The 18,323-nt window shown below is 41.4% G+C and overlaps 2 protein-coding genes across 2 annotated transcripts; one reads left to right on the top strand and one right to left on the bottom strand.

Moving 5' to 3' along the window:
* Positions 1–249: 249 nt before the first annotated feature.
* VSTM5 (V-set and transmembrane domain containing 5) lies at positions 250–2,313 on the top strand (the record flags this gene model as incomplete). The annotated part of the gene is made up of 3 exons (XM_010140400.1): positions 250–579; positions 681–821; positions 2,270–2,313. Coding segments are annotated over 3 exons (515 nt in total), but the record flags the coding sequence as incomplete, so codon positions are not given.
* A 4,509-nt stretch (positions 2,314–6,822) lies between these two features.
* MED17 (mediator complex subunit 17) lies at positions 6,823–18,034 on the bottom strand. The gene is made up of 11 exons (XM_010140399.1): positions 17,872–18,034; positions 17,291–17,510; positions 15,766–15,902; positions 15,581–15,665; positions 14,327–14,479; positions 13,356–13,486; positions 12,153–12,337; positions 11,455–11,592; positions 10,336–10,453; positions 8,987–9,146; positions 6,823–7,247 (listed from the first exon to the last, which is right to left on the bottom strand). The coding sequence occupies exons 1-11, from the start codon at positions 17,962–17,964 to the stop codon at positions 7,042–7,044; spliced, it is 1,626 nt and encodes a 541-aa protein (XP_010138701.1). The 5' UTR covers positions 17,965–18,034; the 3' UTR covers positions 6,823–7,041.
* Between the last annotated feature and the right edge of the window lie 289 nt (positions 18,035–18,323).

Below are 18,323 nucleotides of genomic sequence, written 5' to 3'. Positions count from 1 at the left end.
ATTACTTGTCCTCTATGGTGGAGACATTTCTCCTGACTATCACCTACTGAAAATGTGTATTTAGTCTCGAAGTATATATGTTCCTTTTATAGTCAGCAAAAAGAAAGAGAAACCACAAAGCATAATCCATCCTCTCTTAAAAGAGACCACTGAGACAGGTAGGATGTATCGCACCCCAGAGGTCCCAGCCTGCCCTGGATGGCTGGTGCACCATCACCTCCACACTCATCACTCTCCTTTGTCTTTCAGCTCCCGGAGGAGTATCGTTAGTTGTTGCACAACCCAACATCAACGCAACTGTGGCACAGAACATCCTCCTCTCAGTTGAATACTCTTGCAGAGGCATCGCCACCGTTGAGTGGAAGCATGTGTCAAGCTGGGGCACCACCAAGATTGTTGAGTGGAAGAGTGGGAATTATGTCAACATATCCACAGTCTACAAAGACAGAGTGACTACTTTTGAAAATGGCTCTATACAGCTCCTGAACGTGGGCATGAGAGATGCCGGCTACTATTTTGTCACTGTAACAGAGGAGTATGGAACCAACACCTACGGCACCATCATAGTCAACGTTTATGGTACAAACTAGATGGGAGGTCTTGGCTTTACCCTGTGTTTAAACATTAATCTGCTCGTAATCCATTTTATAACATTAATTTCTTTTTTGTCCTCCCTGCAGAGATTATCTATGAAGATTTACATTTTGTAGCAGTTCTCTTTGCATTTCTTGCTGCAGTATCTGCCATTTTGATCTGCTTCATGTGGTTGTGTAATAAATTTCTGCATCTATTTCAGAAGAAGACGACACACAAACTAACAGGTATCTCTCTAACAATGCAGCCAAGGTATAGGGATTGCAAGTCTGACTGGAAGGGCTCAGTTCAGTTACCCTGTTCAACTCTTTACGAGCTGAATAATAGGAATTTAGTTGCAGAATGATCCACAGGACATTTACCTTACACATTTTCCATCAGACACCACAAACCTTTTCCCAGCATTGCTAACTGCAAAACTTAAGGAGAAGAGGCCAGAGCTGCAATAACCCTCTATCAATGGACATGAATAAAACTCAGGAGCATCAGCAATGATCTCAAGGTCTGCAACAGAAGGCTATCTCCTAGGGGATGGCCCTTGGGAGTGGCCCCCTCCTTGCTTCATGGAGGTCTGTACACCTCCCTGTCCTCTCAAACTCCCCTTTCATCTGTCATCATGTTTGATCCAGTTGCAGACTTCAGTGAACACTAATATCAAAAGCAGACTCCTAAAATGTACCAAAGACACCAGTCATGAAAAGCAGATCAAGGGAACGCAGGGGCTGCTCTGAAGGGAGCACTCGCCTATTAGAGAAGAAATTTCCAAGCCACAGCCAGAGATACTTGGCCTAGGCATCAAGATGCCACACTATGGGCGTTGGCTCAAGCTCTGGGCACACCCTTGGAATAGGAAGTTTCTTTTACCACTTCAAACCATTTCAGGTGTTTACCTCCCTTTCTAAGTGCAGATCCACTAGAGGTTTCTTGCCCTGTGGGGAAAAGGTCTGTCTCTTCTCTAACAAGTTCTGCTTAAGCTGCTGTATTACAAGAAGCAGCCTAAGTATCAGGATTTTACTAGACCAACACAGATACTCAAGAATCCTAAGCTTCATGGCCCAGACTGTGTCAGCTCTCCAAAACCCAGAAGAAGAGATTAATTTGGCTTGAGGTGTCTCTTCCTTTCTGCTGCTCACCTACAGCTCTAAGGATTACTGCTGTTTCCACAGTGCATACACTGCTCAGTAGATTTTGTAGCTACTGAAAATGTTCCGATCATGCCAGAATACACAGGCTTTTGTTTGGAGCCTGCTCTTCCTCCAGATAGAGCCCATCTTCCTACAGAGCTGAATCGAATACAGTTATTTGACAGAGTTCAGAAAAACCACAGTTCTGGAGACTTGCATCATCATCCCCCAGAACATGATCCAAAGCAGGGACCTAACTTCTGCCCAATTCCACCTGTGAAGAGCCCTCCTTTAAAGTCATGAAATAATGTATAGGGACTGGCCCTATGGACTTCAGGTTTCATAGTGCCTTTAGTCTTGTATTGGAAGAAACCACTTTAAAGAGTGTGAGGGACGCTTTATGCTGGCAAATAGTTTTAAAGATATATTTAAAATCTAACTGTAGATTAGTAAGCTTGAGCTAATATTAAAAAGTTCAAGATGTATCAGCTATTGGAACACTGACCTTCCAATCCATTTGCCAATCGATAATAATATCCTTTTATTTGCAGCAAGTACAACTGAAGAGATTGAACTGGAAACCATTGAGTGTTAACCACTTGGTTAACTCACAGTTAACCAAGGACTGTCTCATAAAAAAATAACAACTCTACCTCGGGGGAAAGTATTGGCAAAGAAAGCGAGAAGAAACCTAAAAGGTAAAATGTTTGACTACCGTAGAAACACCCTGACTTGCAAACTAATTGGACGTTAAATCAGCAGAGTCTGATGGAGCTGTTTTGACCTGTTAAGTTTTCGGCTCTGCTAGACAAGGTCAAAGTCAAAAAGAGTACGCTTTCATGCTGAGCTCGAACGCATTTTTGTGGCTAATTAATAAACCTACAGCCTCTGCCGCTCTTAAAAACAACCAGCCGACCCAGCTTTTAAGATCAGCCCATAAAGGAAATGATGATGGTCTTGAAGGACACATGTATTCTGGCTACAGCAAGTCTCCTGTTACAGACAGAGCAGCCACTGGCATACTTCAGCATAATACATTTAATGTCTAATTACAGTATTATATTAAAAAAACTAGGATTGAATCCTGTTTATTGCACCTGTGCTGCCACTTTTTGGTGTAAGGAATTTCATGACGACAAACTGTAATTCTCCATGAGACAAAACTGATTTTGAAAGAACGTCAAGCCGGTCAAAGTTCCCCCACTTGCATTTCCAACTGTTTACACTGCCCCAGGATATTAACACACATTTTATGACATAACTGGAGAAGGTTGTTAAACAAGGAATCATGCACAGACACTGAAGAGGAGGCTGTCGATAATGATTAAAGGGGTCAGGTAAAACATCACACCAGTGGGGTGGAAAAATACTAAACAGTTTCAGTGTGAAAGACGTCGAGTCCTTTGTAGACTTAGCCCACTGGTGAACAGTCTATCTGGGAAGAAAAGTTAAAACAGCATTACTTTGAGATTTAGTATTTACAAATACGGTTCTGACATTGCTTTTGCAAGAAAACATGAAGTGACCTAACAAGTGTTTTCTTGAATCTGCATATCGCACTTAAATTTTCCACCTGCAGATCTGCTGGGTGGAGGAACACTTGCTTTTGTGAGTGAGAAAGCACTAAACTGACTGAGCTTCAAATTATCCTCCTTTTGTAACGTGAAGAATTTTGCAGTGTGAAATAAACTTTGAAAATGTGAAAGACCATGGACTAGTCTGTCTGCAGATTGCCATGTGGCTTTTAGAGCCAAACTGCTGCTACTGCTTCTCTCTCACGCTTCAGCTCATTTGCAAAAACCTTGTCGGGACAGGCTGAGTGAGCTTCCCCTCTGCTCAGGAACCACGTTGCTCAGGTGCAGAGGTACTATGGGTTAGAATTGCAAAACCAGAGGCTGACGATGCAGGTAGGTGCCAAGCAGGCTTTTTCCAAAGCACCTTGTACACAATACGTTTAACAGTCATCCCTGGACTGAACTGGCTGTTTGTAGTGCGAAGGGCCTCTGACCCACTCATAAATTTGGGTACCAGATTCAGCTGGTTGATCCTTCCTGCATCTAGGAGAACAGGTCAAAAAAGGTGAGAAATTTATATTTTAAAAGTCCCAGCTGCAGCACAGCTTGGCAAAGTAACTATTTGTTCTAATTCTTCACTGTAAGAATGTATTACCAGTTTTCTGTATCTTTGAAAGCTTTGACAATACAGAGGAAGTTGTGTGTCTGTCTTCATCACCAAGCTTGGAAGTACTTTGTAAAGTATCCATATAGCATATGGAAAACATTATTAATTTTTATTCTGTTTCTTTTTTAATATATTCCAGATTTTTTTGAAAATCCGTAAATCTTAGAATTTGAATGCGAAGTCATTCATGAGGCCGAGCATATACCAGGTGCTCTGCCAGACTGACTTAGAAAGTATGGCAAGTGCAGCTTACCCCTGAGAGGTTACCTGCCAACCTTGACTTGAATACTCTAACTGCCAGAGGAAAAGTCAGGATGTGTAAGGGCACGAATGACCACTTGGATGCACTGCTGTAACTGTAGAGATCACTTATACTTTTAAACTACAGTACTTGAAAGCTGGGAGGAAAGTAGGAAATGACCACTTAAAATTCTTCATTTATATGCACCATTAAGCAGTTTCCAGCTAGCACGGTTCTACCTCTCTCAGCTGGGCTAAAGCTACAGCAACTCCAGGCACCCATCTGTGGCTACTGACAGTGCTGCCAACCTCACTTTTAGGTAGTAATATCCTAAATGGACAGTGGGGATTCCAATAACATTCAGTGAGTACACAGAGTGCTGTTAACACATGCAGACCTTTCCTTATAGATGGTTCCTCACCCACAGATTTTACCCAGAACATGCTCGCTCTACATAGGAAGCATCCCTTATGAAATATTCATTTTCTGAAATTGGTGTTTGTCAACCTGCGTTATTAATGTCAGTAATGTTTGAGATACAGAATGTGAGGCTGAGCTGTCTATAGCAGTTTCTTGCTACTGGAGGTTCCTGAAGTGGCTGAAGTTTTATGGCAAGCTGTCAAAGCAGATGTTTAGAAGCTAATAGGTATCCTTACTCCATGCAGAACAGCAGCAAATATTTAGAGCACTCCCAGTGATCAAAGGGATTAATGCTTTTTTGCATTCAAACTTTAATTAAAGAGACGCCCAAGTTCACAGGATTGGTTTGGCAATCAATTATAAAGGTCTTAATCATCTACTAATATCTTCATTTCATGTTCAAAGATGCACTACCAAGAATTTCAAGACTGTCCCTCTCTTAGAAGCCTAATCACTCTGTTTTCCACTAAAATACAGAATCCTTGTGTATTCAACTCTATGACAGACTCTCCAGGTCCCTAATAATTTTTTAATTTTTTTTTTTTTCAGCTAGACCTGGAATTCTTAACAAATGTCTTCACTGCTAATGTGCAGTGCTTGCACTTCCGCAACACAAGATAAGCCCTCTTGCATCCCTTGTTTCTTTTCAGAAGGGGACAAATGCAGCAACCATGAGATCCTAATAGCTCCACCGTGATCCTGTTCCTTGGTAATGAAGAGCTTGACAAAAAGGCCAGCTGTAGAAGCAGACCTGTCAGTTTAGGTTAAGAGGAGTGAAGTGTGAAGACGTTCAAGTTTCATACGCTTATCTTGTATTTATTAGTAAGAGAAGATTTGTTGCTTTGCCAAAAGTCAAATCAGCCTCATATAATCTAGTGCACAAACGGATGCATCAGGCTGTTGGCTGAACCGTTCACCAAGGTTTTCCCTCTCTGCCTGTCACCATACAGGGTCTGCTAACCAAGCAGCACAGGACCTGCCACCACAGGTGTTGCATAAGGTTCATCCATCTTTCAAGATCAAGATATTTATTTTCAACTAGTATTTTTGCATTAAGTTGTCTTGGGTAACTCATCAGACCCTGAAAGGAAAACCCTTTCTCCCTTATAGCGCAGTTGCACAGTGGCAAGTACTTCAAGGGAGTGAAATAACAAGATGTTCTACACCGGCAAACACCAACACTAAGTACAATAGCTGGGTACAACAGACTGGGCAGCTCCTCTTCCCTGCTCGAGAACACAGCAGAGTAACAACTGTCTCCATGTAAGTATGAAGTCCAATTCACACGTGTTCTATGTGCAAGAAGTTCTCATGTATATATACACATATATACACCCACCTCGTAACACACAGTATGGACATTCAGACTGGTTTCAAAAAGTCCTTTAGCAATTATTTACTGAACAAAAGAAAAACACTGTGCACCAACTTACTAGACGCTTCAAAAAGGCCACACTTACAACCAAAGAAGACAAAAACATGACTTTTTTATTTTAAAAGGATCCAAAATCTTCAGGATTCATGATCTTCGGGAAGATTTTATTGTTTCCCTGGATGATTTATCAGGAACAGTGCAAAAAAAAATAAAAAATAAAAAAAATCAAGAACAGCACAAGTGTGGAGATCCAAGGTCTGCAGCATGAGTTACCTGCTTCTATCCAGACATGAATTTGCACAAGTCACCCACAAACTCAAGCTGTCAGAATTTTGCAATCGGAGAAAGACCCTTTCTTCTACAGCCTTTCAAAACCAAGGACAGAACACACAAGCAAAATAAGCACCACCACACAGACTGATCTGTAGCCATCAGAGAGCAAAGATGTTTGCCACAAGCTGTGACTTCAGAACACTCTCAAATCGCTAAGTTAATTTCTCAAAAACAAACATAGAAATCACCTCAATGTACAAACTCCAACTCAGGAACGTCACACAGTGAAGACCGTTCCTTGATTCTTGTATAGCCTCGATTCTCGACATGGCAGCTCTGCTTCTCCTCTTTCCCACTTCTCATCAAACGAGTCCACCAGCTTCCACAGTGACAGCCACTGCCTGTGGCATAAGCCACTACAAAGCTTATCGACAGCCTGACTCAATTCTGGTAATTTTCATCTTTCAGAAATACCTGTAAAGATCTATTGAGGGGCACGAGGGGAAAGGGAATGCAGACATCTTTCCTGTAGCAAAGGACTACTGAAATTAATTTTGTAGAAGAAAAATACATTAATTACTCAGCTATGTTACTCTAGCTAGAGCAACCTGCAAAGACAGAGCTGAAAGGAACATTTTCAAAAAGTTGTATTTTGTACGTCATTGAAAAAAAGTTTTGTTACAAACACTACAATGGACATATCTGTACAGGATATGAGTTTGGTTTGGCTTCCTGGTATTGCCCCATGGCTTCCCTTTCCCTTTGCTGCATGGGCAGTGATCGTTCGCAGCACAGCGGTGATCCAAAGCCCCCATGGAGAGGCTGATGGATGATCAGCATGGAGTTAGGGCGGCCATGAGGAGTTCCATTTTGTACACAAAATTACGCCCTTCCATTTTATTCCACTGCACTTCCTTGAACGGCCCTCGAAGATGATTCCACTTGTTGTCTTGCAGTACATCACCTTTGGGGAGATCCTTGCAGTGACTCCGTGGAAACTGAACCATAACTTTGCTGCCACTTTCGGGACCATTACGTACTGTGAAGAACAGAGATTTGTATGAGCATTTTTGCACTGAAGGAATTCCTCGTATTAAATATCCTTCCTCATGTATGCTATACATAATTGCTACTCAGTTCCAAACACACCAAAACCAAACAAGGGAAATTACCTCACTTTATTTTTATCTTTGAATTTTCTCTCTCATCTTCCACTTCTCTACAGTTTTTGTTGCTTTAGCACTGTATGTTCTTTGTTAAAGCAAACCAGAGAAACATTTGACAAAAAACCCCCACAGGAACACCTCACAAATGCATTTATTTTTCCCTAATGATACCAGGAAGGTTTTTTGCGAATTCTTACCTTGGATATATTCCCCATCATTCAGTTTCTAGTGGATTTCTCTCAAGCGGACAGAAGAATTAAGTCACTCAGGAAATCCTGCACAATTGGTGGAGGGGTGGTGGTGCGTGTTGTTTTTTTTAAATAAGTAGTTAGGGAGGTAACACTTGGCTTCCCCTCCACCTACCAGGCTAGCCTTCTACAAAGGTATGACAATCGGGCTGACTGAACATAATCTTTCCTTCATAAATTGATGCTGGCTGTTCCCCACCACATTCTTCTCCTCTGTATGTTTGGTAACTTTCTGGGACTGTTTTTTTGCCTCATCCTCCCAATAACTGCAATGAGACTGACCAGACTGTAGTGTCCCAGACTGTCCTTCTTGAATATAGGATGTGACATCTGCCTTACTCCATTCCTCTGGGACCCCTTCTGATCACCACAACCTTTCAGAGATGATCAAGATGATCTGCCAGCTCCCTCAGCACTCATGGATACATCCTACCTGCTCCTGTGAACTCACGTATGTCTAGTTTGTTCACACGTTCTCCAACTTCATTCTCCTTTACTAAGGCCAAGTTCTTAGCTCCAGAATTTCCTATGGGTTCTCAGGGACCTAGGATTCCCGAGGGCCAGTCTTAAGACTAAAGCAAAAAAAAAAGCAATGATACCTTGGCCTTCTCCATGTCCTGTGCCACCAGGCTCTCTCCTCATGTAACAGCAGGCCCACATTTTCCCTGTTCTTCCTTCTGCTGCTAACATGCCTGTTGAAATTCTTCTTGTCCTGTATGTCCCTCACCAGACTCAACCACAGATGGGCTTTAGCTTTCCTATCCCTGTCAATGAACGCTTGGACAGTCTCTCTATCATCCTCCCAGGTCAACTCATTGTGCTTATGAGCTCTTACAGCTTCCTCTCTATGTCATGAGTTTAGTCATGAGCTCCCTGTTTATCCTCACAGATCTTCTATCTCCTTTGTGCAACTTCCTGCACACAGGAATGACCATTCTTGAGCCTGAAAGAGGTGATCCTTCAGTTCTCTTGGAACCCTCATCTCTTGTTCCCACAGGACAGTAGGCCATAGGATTCCTGCATGGTCCCTGAAGAGACCAAACTGTTCTTGTTAAGTCCAGAGTTGTGATCCATGCAGGATCTTGATGGTTTCTGTAATCTGATTTTTCTATGCTAATTCTAGAAATACTAAGAAATTCTAAGAAATATTTTCAGGCCTGCGTAAATTAGATCAGGTTTATATTAAGTGGCTTACTGGGCAAAGTACTGATTCCATTTAGGTGTCAATTCCATACACAAAATAGATTGTTTCTAGACATTATTCTATAAAAGTCTAGAGACTATCTCGAAAGAGACTTACAAAGCTTGTAGAATTCCCTTAAGAATTCTAAGATTTTCCATACAATTGCAATAGAAAACAGTACCTGAAATTGCATAGTCTCCATTGGGTGATGCTACAGTTATTGCTGATGCATTGCCAATACTCTCCACCGGCCCCAGACCAACGTGATTACTGAAACTCAGCACATGCCACCCCATAACTTTTGCGAGCTGCTGAACTGCGTGTACTTGGTGCTGTGACATCTGAAAGATAATAAGAGGTTCATATTCTGCTTAATATTTGCATACCACAGAAAGGATTGCTTATTGGTTTTACCAGGGGTTTTTCCTTCTGCTGTACAGTAGTTATTTGTAAAAGTGATTTTGTCTTATAAGTTCTCTAGTTCTGCAGGAATGTTTTTTTAACATATATGCTATGTAAGTGCTAGAGGAGTTTTGTGTTATTTGAATTTAGACTAGTTCCTTTGCAGACAGAGGAGACCACTAGATTAAGCACACTATGCAGTTAGATGAATTTTTCTTAAGTATATGGGCTTATGCATTTTCTTTAAATACTGCTTTCAGTTTTGAAAAACCATTATCTAGGTCTCAAGGAGTTGAAGGTCTCCAATGCACGGTTATCTCCAGTAAGGCTCAAGTCTAAGCACTGAGCTTTACCAGCTTAGAAGTTTTAATGCAAATGTTTTCCTGTATTAAGACTAAACACTTGTAACAAGGAAGTATCCAGCACTGTTGAGCAGTTCTCTGTGAACAAGTCTGAAAACACTTGACCAGAAAGAGATAATCCTCAGCAGAACCTGTTTCAACGTGTCTCCTGTCATGGAGTTTCGTGTAACTGCAACAGGCCAACCACTGTTTAATAACCTGTATTAAGACCTGTATTTGACTATTCGTAATGCACAGCAGGGAGGCTGTGGCTTCTGAATAAAACCAACAGCTTGGTCTAAGCAATTAAGAAAGCACAGTTCATTCAAGTATCAGCTGTTTTAATAATGGCTGAGGCAAAGTGAGCATTAACAAGACAATATTGAAATGACTGTAATTGTGGTCTCATCAAGATCTCTACTCTAGACAGGACTTGGTTACACTAAGTTTCGTATACTGAATACCTTATTGTCTGCTATGACTCACACCAACTTGTCTGAAGTAAGCAAAAATCTTAGTGCTCCCACAATGAGTAGCATAAAGAAACATATTTTTAACAGAAGAGAAAAAAATTATTACTACTGACCTTAGTAAAAACTGGCATTGTATTTTAGCACCAGTTGCTAAAGTTACTATACAAACATACTGGAAATCTCAGTTATCCACCTTCCTATTTTCACTATCTTTATTTGAAGTTTTGTAACATTTTATGCATAAAGGTAAGATTCTAACAACTTCTGTTTCCCAAGCACCACAAGAAAGGGAAGAATAATGTGTACAAATCTACCTGTGACAAAAGGAAATCCTGCAGTTCTTGCTCTTGATGGGACAACGTAATAACTCTTCCATCTCTGTGCACAACTCTGATCTGTTCAACTCCGATGTTCAGCTGTAGTTGAATGGATCTTTGAAGACAAGATGTTTATTTATTCAAAATTCATTACAACACTTAGGAAAACAGGAAACTAAGAACGGAGAATCCCTGCCACTCATTGACAGGGACTCAAGGTGAGGATGGTGTGAAGCCTACGGAATATGACAGCAACTCCAAACACTGCAGTTTCATTACCCACCACAACAGCTCCCTCCATACTGCAGGGGACACATTCTGTGGCATGTTTCCAGACCCGGCCCACTGCTTGTTCAGGTCAAGGAATCTCCTGAGGTGCCTCACAGCCTCCTCCCGAGCGCTGCACTCAAGTTTCCTTCTAGAGGTGAAGGGGGAAATGGTGTGTACTCGGGGCCTGTCCTATCCTATAGCCAAGACTTGAGCAGCAGAAGTACTCTGGAACTGAGACCGCAAATTGCACCGAAGACCGTGGCCTGCTCCACACTGCAGACACAGCCAGAGGACGGCTCAAAATGAAAAAAACAACTGGGTCATCCACTACCAACACACCAGTTAATTGGCTGCTGGTCAGCATGCAGGCGTTAATTTCTGGAACATGGAATCTCTTACTTGATGACAATGTGCACAGCTAATAGCAGGAATTAGGTAAGTTCCACGTCTCAGTACCTATGCAACCAAGCCAAGACTGAGCACTGACTAGAGCACACGGCCAGACTGGAAGTTTAGAATCCAGAACATACGATGATACTTCATATTCAGCCATCTCCATCCAAAGTAATTCTCCCCTTAAAGGTCCACTCTGATCTTCAATTCCTTGTCTGAAAGGAAACTGTGCTAGTTTACAGCTTACTAAGTTTCTTAATTAAAGTGTAAAGTGGGTGAAGAGTTTTCCTAGGGTGGCTGTTCCCCTCACAACTCAGGAAAACAAACACACAAATGATGGGCTCCTGCTTGTCTGTATGAAGATAATCTAAACCTGTAAAACTCAGCTTGAATACACTCTGCCGTTGCTGCATGCTTCTACAACTAGAAAGATACATGTGTTTTCACACTTACTTGCATATCTGTTCGTATCCTTGAGAAGTTATTAGAACTTTAACACTGGATTCATAAACATCATTTATATTGGACCAGTGGGCCTGAATCTGAGGATCCTCAATACGACTAGCCAGACTGTCAATGGTTCGAGCAGTTCTAGAAGATAAAGACATATTCCACGTGCAATAATCTAGAGTTGTGCTGTTATCTTGTTAAAAGGAAATGAGTAGATTATTAGTTTGGGGGTTATTTTTTGTGGCACACCAGAGGGGGAAAAAAAAGGCAAATTTAACACAACCACGTGGATCAAAGTTCTGTTTCAGCACCACTCTGCTGCTAACATTCTGCTGCTGTTTACTCTGTACATTTCACATATATTCTGCAGCAGTACTGAAGTGGTATTACTTAGCTGTAAACTACTGCGCAGCAAAGAATACTACAGAAGATTTATGCAGTTTAAGAACTGTAGGGACAACTACCAGCAGCCTATGACAGAACTGTCACAGAGATCTTGAAGAAATCTGACTTCTTTTTTACTTGAGTGTTGTTTGCTCATATTTCATGATACGTTACTGTTTCTTAGTACTTAAAAATAAAGACTATTTTAACAGTGAAGGAAAAAGCTGCTAGTTTTAAGAACACCAAAAAAAGATCAATTGCATTCCACATAATGGCACATTTTATTGTCACTTTAACAAGAATAGCTTGTGACCTACCTGCGTCTCAAAAAGATGTGTTTTGCCTGCTTTATTATCTTTTCCAGAAGTCCTTCATTCGACTGTAAAGAACTGATATCATTTTTATCAAAAGCCTGGGGTCCTGCAAGCCTCATTCTCTTATGGCCAAAAGGTGCACTAGCTGGATGTGGCATTACTGTTGAACTCAGGGTTTGCTTGTGACACTGCGACAAAGAGCAGATGTTACACAAGGAAGCAATCAAATAACATATCTGCAAGAAATAATACTCGTACACAATATGCTGCTTCACATCAGGTTTAAGTGTACGTACTTCCGAAAAGTGCAACTTTATAAACTTGCCAGCACTTTAAAGCCAGCACTACACTCCTACTTTGCCTTCCCTGTTTATGCAGGGCTTTAAAACCTTATGTAAAGTTAATTTTATAAAAAGATGCTAGCTAACAAAAATTTGGTAGTATAGCAGTAGCTCCTAATCTTGTATACATCCCTGGAGACAGGCAGAATGGTAAAAAGTACTTCAGAGATAAAAAAATTGAGGTACAAAAGGATTTGGCACCTGTTCAAAGTCAAGAAAGGAAATTCACAACAGAGCTGGACACTGCGCTAAAGCTTCACGAAACCCAGTTCAGTGTTTAGAACACTGCACTATTCCACACAAGTGCATGACTTCCACAGCCATGCTCTAAGGAGACGAACTCTCTGGAACACAGTTTCACAACTGCTTCGGTATCTGTAATTGTGCTCCTTTCCTGGATGGAGGCAGCTGCAACCTTCTACCCCAGGTCCTTCTGCTAGACTACACAAGAACACTGAAGGAGAGAAGTGGACCTCAAAAGAAGTGAAGTTCATATGGTAATTGATTGTTCTTTCCTCCTGGGAGTATGGTCTGAACAGATGCTCATTTAAAATACTTGCCAAGCACTAATTAGACACAAAGAAAAACAGGGGACTGATGAGCTGTACTGGAAAAACCTTGCACGGCTTTTGTGAAGTGAGCAGCCGGGCCTGAGGATAAGTAAAGAACTAGCATTCCACGGAGGCTTTAACTGGAACTCCCTACCCACCTACAGACACCAGAAAGGCGCGGTAGGTCGCCTTACGCTAACGGACAGGAAGCGGCTGGCCTCTAGTGGCACTCCGCTGTTCCAGCAGCGCCACACACTACCTACGGACTGAACAAAAGCCCAGGAACTCCTCAGTACTCGGCATAAAGGCATTACCTCTCTGATAAGCTGATGCAAATTATGTTCCAGAACATAGAGATGATCTTCTGGGTTCTGTTTTTCAGAAGCAGACTTCTGTGATTTTTTGTCATTGGAAGAGTGACACAGAGAAATAGACAACTGCAAACCTGCACAAAACCAATTTAAAAAAGAAAAACATGAGGACACCGACAATTTCCAAGGTGGCTATTGAGAACTGCTGTTCTTCACGTTTTAGAGGTTTTACAAGCAGGATTCGCCATATCAGAGGAGAATCAAAGAATGATGTTGGAGAGCACAGCACCAAGGGCAAGTAAGACTGCTAATCACTCCCTGAAGTGTTCAGAGGCCAGCTATTAACTCATGGGTACAACTCACACCAATTCCTGTGACTCAGTCCCACAGAAAACGGGAGTCCCCAGGACCCCATTCCTTCCCCAAAGAAGGAATGATTTACCATCATCCACATTTTAAACAATCCAGAAACATATTCTTCACACGATCTAATCAGTCGTGTGCCCCTTGTAAGAAGAGGGGATTCACCAGCCGACTCTGGGCCATCTTCACGCTGTTTAATTACCCTCACTGAAGAGTATTAGCCTCCGTTCTTCTCTGGAAGATCTGTTAACTCGAGTCTTAAATTTCACCCACGTGCACTCTGGGAGCAGTGACTTAGGCAGAGCTCCGAACTGCAACGTGCACACGGCATTACAGTTGACAGCTTTGAGTGCTACTGTCAAAAAACACGAAGAAAACCAATCCAAAATCCACACAATAAAATATGTGTAAATTAGAAGCTTAAGTGCGCTGGTTGGATGTTACTATAATTGACGCACAAAATTAAAACTCTGGGAAACTGGTTTTCAAAACTTTTGAAAACAAGATTTTTTTTCCAAGAACGGAGTATTAAAAAAAGTCACATTCATCAGAATTTCAGTTCATGTTTAAGCAAATAATCATAGGTTAAGAAGGCTTAAAGAGTTTCCTACCTGGGAAAGGCTGGGAGATTATCTGATTTTTCACAACAATGTGAGGAATTTGTGATTTAATTTGAACAGCTTCTCGTGACAGCTGGGCAAAAATTTCTTTACACAAGAGAACATTTTGTGCAGTCTCCAACTTCGTCTGCCAGTGTGGAGAACCTGAAAAATATAAAACGATATTTGTAGAAGAAAGAGTAAAGAGAAGCCTCCTTTTTGTTTAGGTACCAGATACTGTGCTGTGAGTAATTCACTAAGATGAGGCAGTCAGCATCTCCTACCCAAGCTGAGTATTTTCAGAATTCTGTCTGTTGAGCGAGCTCTTTAAAATAACACTAATACACTTCGCTTCGATTTTACATACAGGTATACTGTGAAATGCAGCTCCCTCCTGAACTCCCTCCATTACATTCCCAGGGCTTCTGGGAACCCTGCTTACCAACCTCTGCTTCTTAAGTTGCGATTTTCTTTCAGTGACACTTCTAGCTTTATTAAATTCACTCAATATTATTTCGTGGTTCAATATAAAGTTCATGTATGAGCTTTCACAGAATTTATAGTTCCAAAATTCTTGGAAGATTCTGAGTAAGCAGGCAGGCTCTATACCGTACCCTGAAGCACCTACACAGTACAGCATCCTGCCTACGACACTCAAGCCAGCACAAGCGTCTGTGTGACAGACCACTGTGGAATAAAATCCTGCCAGTGTTTTTTAATCCTGAAGAGTAAAGGATGGCACAAAGGTTTACAGCTTCGCATACTGCCACATATCAAATGAATCAAGCTATTATCTGCCAGGTGACCTGTTGGTAATCAATGCATATACTGGCAGCACAGCTTCAGATCCAGTGAAAACAACCAAGCCACAAACAGAAGGATTCATTTTGGGCAAAGTTAAGAGTGAACAGTCAGTCACTGAGTTCAGCTGAACTAATGGGATGTAACTGGCTGAAACACACCACCTTGGTTTGCTTTCAGTTATGTGCTCAAACTCTTAGTGACTAACTAAAGGTGCTCCAGAACACTTAAAATACAACCCTAGCAATTTTGTTTCTGGAACTGAGTAAACACATATGAAGAACTGAAGGAGTATGCTTCGAAAGCATCACGTTTCCAAAGCCCAAGCAGCACCTACACAGAAAAATTTCAGTTTGAATATTCTCATTCACTCTTCTTTCAAGCTACGTGCTAAAATTTTCAAACATCATATGCAAACCCATGTCTTGAGAACACGCTCAAAAAACAACGTATAGCTGGCTGTACCTGGTTTTGTTTTTGGCATGGGTCTTTTAAAGAGATTGACTGTCCCAATGTCACCAATGTCTGGAGCTTGTTTCTGAATAGAAACCTAAGCAAAAGAGAATGTTAGTTGATGTTTCTTCTTTATTGCAAGCATATAAATACCAAAACAATACCCACGCTACGTTAGTGATGTTTCTCTGGCAAACCTTGATATAGGCAGATCCCTCTAAATCACTTGGGATTTGCACATCCAATGGACAGTAATCCTCAGGTATCTTTTTATCCAGGTCAATGTCAGTGTTCTTTATCACCTCAAATGTGCCATGATGAGGAAAAAGAGAGCCTAAGAAAGGACAGACAAAGACATACACACTATACGTACATACATACATATATATATAATCTTCTGCAAACGATGAAGTTCATACATACTCTCCCAAAACAGGTATTTCTAAGCCGCCAAACCTCCGTGGCTGAGCTTGATTCAAATTTCTTAATGACTTCCTAAAAAAAACCCAGGTAAATCTGAAAGCTCGTTTTTGCACATCAGAGTCTCAGTCTTCCAGTGTGTGATGTGTTAGATTTTACAGTAATTTTGCATGTAGTATTTAATAATTATGGGACAAAACTAACAGTGTTTCAAAATGGTGTCCATAGATGTAGAGGAGGAGGAAAAAAAAGGTATTTTGTTAAAATCAGAGAAAGTAACTGCCTGAGGTTTTGTAAGCAAGTGGCTTAAGGCGCAGCAGCACCCTTACTCATTTAAAGGAGTGCTGCTGCTGTTTGGAGTCTTAAAACTATGACAAAGTTCTGTCTGTAAAAAACAACTGTACAGCCAGTCATACAGGTGGGACTGATAAAAACAGATGCCTACATCTGCCCTACCTGCATCCCTTTTACAGTTCATCTAGTTTAGAATACTCTTAAAAAAAAAAAAAAAAAGACATATCCTGGGTTACATCTACAGCTTCTTCAGCATGAATAACCCTAAATTTGTCCTTCTCCTCCTTCGCCGATGACGGAGGAGCCCCACGTAACCAGTTCAGACGCCTGCTTTGTATCTACACCCTAAGTTTCATGAGGTTCTGTATTCACTTTTCACTCCAGAACTGGCTCCAGAACTCTGGGCTGGGTCTCCTCTCTTACTGTCACCCATGACGTAACGCACACTCTCATCATAAGCGTAGGAATACTTGGTATAACCTATCTTTGTGGATGCTCTTCAGTCATATGGTTTAGATGTAGGTAGTCCTCTGAGGAGCAGGGAGTGAGACGTGATGATCCTTACAAGCCCCTTCCAACCTGAGATATTCTATGATTCTGTGAGCTTTGCTCAGAGGAAAACGCAGCATATTCCTCAGGTTTTTTAAAATGCTTTACAGACCAAATGTAGATAAAAGCCGAAGATTTACAAAGTCTGCTTGTCAACTGACCAACTACATTATCAATGCAGCACTGCTTCCATAAAGCAATCTTTAGATCTAAAGATCTTACAGATCTTTAGAATCCTTCAGTTAGCCTTTAAAACCACCTTCTAAGTTGAGGGTGGCATGGTATTTTTCCTAATAACAAAACAAGTTTCCTCCTTTAATAACCCTGTCTCACAATTACAATAAACTTTTATCAAATTATATTAGTTATTATTACAAATATTGTTTTTCCAGTTACAAAACAAAAATCATAAAACACAGATATTCATTCCTGAGAAAAACAAAAGACCCTACTGTTTACCTGCACTTCTGTAGCTCAGATCACCAAGAATTTTGTCTCCCACTTTTCTCAGCTTCCAGTGTTGTCTCAGTCTTAGCAGTTCAGAGTTGAAATCTCTTTGTCGCTTATTTTCCTGGTTCTCTGCAACCGATTTGGATAATCTTTCTGCACCTTTCAACAGAATTTGAGCTGCTCCAGCTAATGACTTCTTTTTTGAAATCAACTGTAAAAACTGAGGGTTCTAGTAACAGAAAAAAAAAAAAGGAAAAAGCTACTTGCACCTTAATTCTCAAAGAAATATTATTAGTAGAAACTGACAGAGACTGATAACTTGGTTTTGCTGGATGTTCAGTAACCTATTTAGGATTACTTCCACACCAGCATTATACAGCCACAAGTAGCATTCTGACTTACAGCTTCAGCAGAGACCTTTGAAATTGGTCTCCCCTCCCATTCGAGCCTTACCCCGACCCATAAAAGATTCCACCAGCACATTGCAAGGAACGTTTTACTAAATCTTGTGTGTATCGAACATGAAACGATCCAGAAAATAAAATCTTTATTATCAAACCATACAAACTAGACAACTAGGTACAATATACCTGTTTGGGAGGAAGGGGATCCTGCACAACTGGATCTAGAGTCATGAACTTTTTATCCTTGACAATGCTAAGAACATCATACAACACACACATCTCAGTCAAGGCGCTTCTTAAGTTGTTCCTTACTGAATCCCAAGGCCAGAGGGATGGCTGAAACTTTACCAACCCTAAAAAGAGAAAAGGGAAAACAAAGAACTGAAAAGCAAACCCAAACGGTGTAAGGCTCATTCTTAAAGCACAGAGGGATCGTAACAGCATGAAATACACCATAACCGCACAATATCTGGACGCTTTCCGCTCTACCACTGCAATCTGCCGGGACTCAGTCACGAATACCCCGACCGATCCACGGCCCAAGGCGGGAATCCCCGGCGAAAGGCCAGCCAGAGCCGAGCGCCTGCGGGGCCGCTCCGGGCACCGCCGCATCTCGGCAGGCCTCCGTCCGCTGCAGC

The sequence above is a fragment of the Buceros rhinoceros genome, unplaced genomic scaffold (genome assembly GCF_000710305.1).
Source record: "Buceros rhinoceros silvestris isolate BGI_N320 unplaced genomic scaffold, ASM71030v1 scaffold33987, whole genome shotgun sequence".
In the NCBI taxonomy this organism is placed as follows: Eukaryota; Metazoa; Chordata; class Aves; order Bucerotiformes; family Bucerotidae; genus Buceros; species Buceros rhinoceros.
Note: the sequence above shows the minus strand (reverse complement) of the source record. Positions and strands in the feature narration are given on the sequence as shown.